This window comes from Plasmopara halstedii, assembly GCF_900000015.1.
Source record: "Plasmopara halstedii genome assembly, contig: Scaffold_253, whole genome shotgun sequence".
Classification (NCBI taxonomy): domain Eukaryota; phylum Oomycota; class Peronosporomycetes; order Peronosporales; family Peronosporaceae; genus Plasmopara; species Plasmopara halstedii.
Window position 1 is genome coordinate 411646 of NW_020187174.1, and position 2208 is coordinate 413853.

General features: G+C 56.2%; 1 protein-coding gene across 1 annotated transcript; it reads left to right on the forward strand.

Annotated features, from left to right (window-relative positions):
- Positions 1-303: 303 nt before the first annotated feature.
- Positions 304-864, forward strand: PHALS_04134 (uncharacterized protein; the record flags this gene model as incomplete). The annotated part of the gene is made up of 1 exon (XM_024722144.1): positions 304-864. One exon carries the CDS (start codon positions 304-306, stop codon positions 862-864), a length of 561 nt encoding a protein of 186 aa, XP_024573250.1.
- Between the last annotated feature and the right edge of the window lie 1344 nt (positions 865-2208).

Below are 2208 nucleotides of genomic sequence, written 5' to 3' on the forward strand. Positions count from 1 at the left end.
GAAGGGTGAATCGCGTCATCGAAGCGCAGCGGCTCGCTGAGGCGCCGAGGAGCTGGAACGCTATGTTGCCACTCGTAGATTTTGCGTTGAACAATGCAGTGCATTCGTCTACCGGTTACACGCCGTTCTACGTGAACGAACTGGTTCACCTCACGTCCCGCTGGTGCCGCCATCCCATGGCTCAGGGCTTGGTGGGGGAGAGTAGCCGAACGGCTAGCTAATGTCAACCTTCTCGCCATCCGCAAAGAAGTCTATGACTTCCTGTCTACCAAACTGAGTGTCCTACGACACATTCGTGATGCGATGGCTGAAAGCCAAGACCCGCAGAGAGAATATGCAGATGAAAAAGAAAGAGGCAAAATGGAAAGCTTTATGGTCGGAGACCTGGCTTTATTAAACTCTAATAACCTGCCTACAGATGCAGCCTCTGCTATCTTCCCGACGAAGCTTCGTCTACGGTTTATTGGACCGTCTAAGGTTGTGGCCAAGCGGGGGCCTAGCGTATACTCTAAACATTCCCAAACGGATGTGCACCACCCGGTGTTTTACATGGGTTTGCTCAAGCCGTATCGGGATCCGGTGCATGTGAACGCGGAAGCGTTGGCGCAAGAGCGGATCTCACGGGCCCTCGGTCACCCGGAAACTGAACCGACAACTGGTTCTGAGCACGGAGTACAACAACCTCCATCTCCAATGGAGCCAAGCGCTCCACCGTTGCCTGCAGCGACGCATTCGCCTGCTCCACGGCTAGGAGTCTCTCCGACAGAGCGCGGTAGTCCTCAAGGTGAGGCAGCCGGTGCACGACGCGCTCCAAATTATCAAGAGCGTCCGCACAGTAAAATGCTACTTCAGCATGACGCTTAGCGGAGCTCCGATCACGAAGGATCTCATTCTCAAGGGCTCGAAAAGCATCACGAGTCACCGGACGGCGGTCGACCCGGTCGTCACCGCCCGCCGTCGACTCTTCTCGATGAGAACGGTGACGTCCACTATCACGTGGAGCGTCTAGTGAGACGACGTCGTCCTCAGGGTCAAACCCAATAAAGTGGCGGGGATATCCCAACTCCAAAACCTCGTGGGAGTTTGAGACGCCACTACGGCAAGATTGACCAGATGCCGTGGACGCTTTTGATCAAAAAGATCAGGACGCCCCGCGTCATCAGACGCCACGTGCTTCCCGGCAATAGCCAGGGAACGAGAAGCGCCAATGGCTGAGCTCAAGCGGTGGTCCAGAGCTCTTGCGATCGCAGACACAGAACTCGCGGGAGCGTTAGGGGTTGACCCATACGTCGCAGGGCGACCCTCTGAAGGGAGCCGACGGCGTGCTTTGAGTTCGGCAAACTCAAATCGAAGGTGGCGCTTCACACGCACGCCCACTTCCTTGTGGCTCAACTGTAAGGCATACAGTGAGAAATGAATCCGGTGCCGTTGCACCCATCGCTCAAAGAGCACTTCGTCATCTGTAGCGCTTTAGCCAGGGGCGAGCACTACAGGTATCGTCCGCATTGCAGGTACACGAGAGTTACCTCGTTGAGCACGCAGACGAATGCGATAAGCTTCCAGCGGAAATTCTTGCTGAACCAAGAAACGAGATCGAAGAGCTTTCCGTTCGGCAAGCTTATCTTCCATAATGGCAGGGGGCCTGATGATGTGGAGGCGTAACGATCGAGTTACCACGTCCTTCGCTTCCACAGCGAGATCCACCGGCGTTAGCCATATTCCACACGATGGTCAATGACCGACCGTGGAAGGGCGCGCATCAGAGCCATCTTGCGGGCAGCTTCCAGCTGCCGCTTCTGTGCCTCATCGAGGTCATTGGTGATTACACCACGTTCCTCAGGTGACAAGAGGTCAGGAAACGGACATGAGGTCCGCAAGGCGCTAGCAGGGCTCGTCTTACGCCAATGGTGCGGCTCGCCTTCCTCGTCCTTTCGTCCGGAATGAGGAGTGTCAGACTCGTAGTCGACCACCTCCACATCCCAACGAGGTCACTCATCAACGTTAGCGTGCGCAGAGGGCGACGCTCGGGCTCATCGTGCCTAGAGTTTACATCCCTTGATACCGCGGAGAGACGGTCCGGCATGGCACCGTGTGCGAGAGATGAAGATGGTCTCTGCCCGTGAGCGCTGTCGGGGCCAGCAAGACTTAAGGACTTTGGTGTCATTGACACAGGGCTCATTGAGCACGGAAGTCGTTTCGTTCCAACGC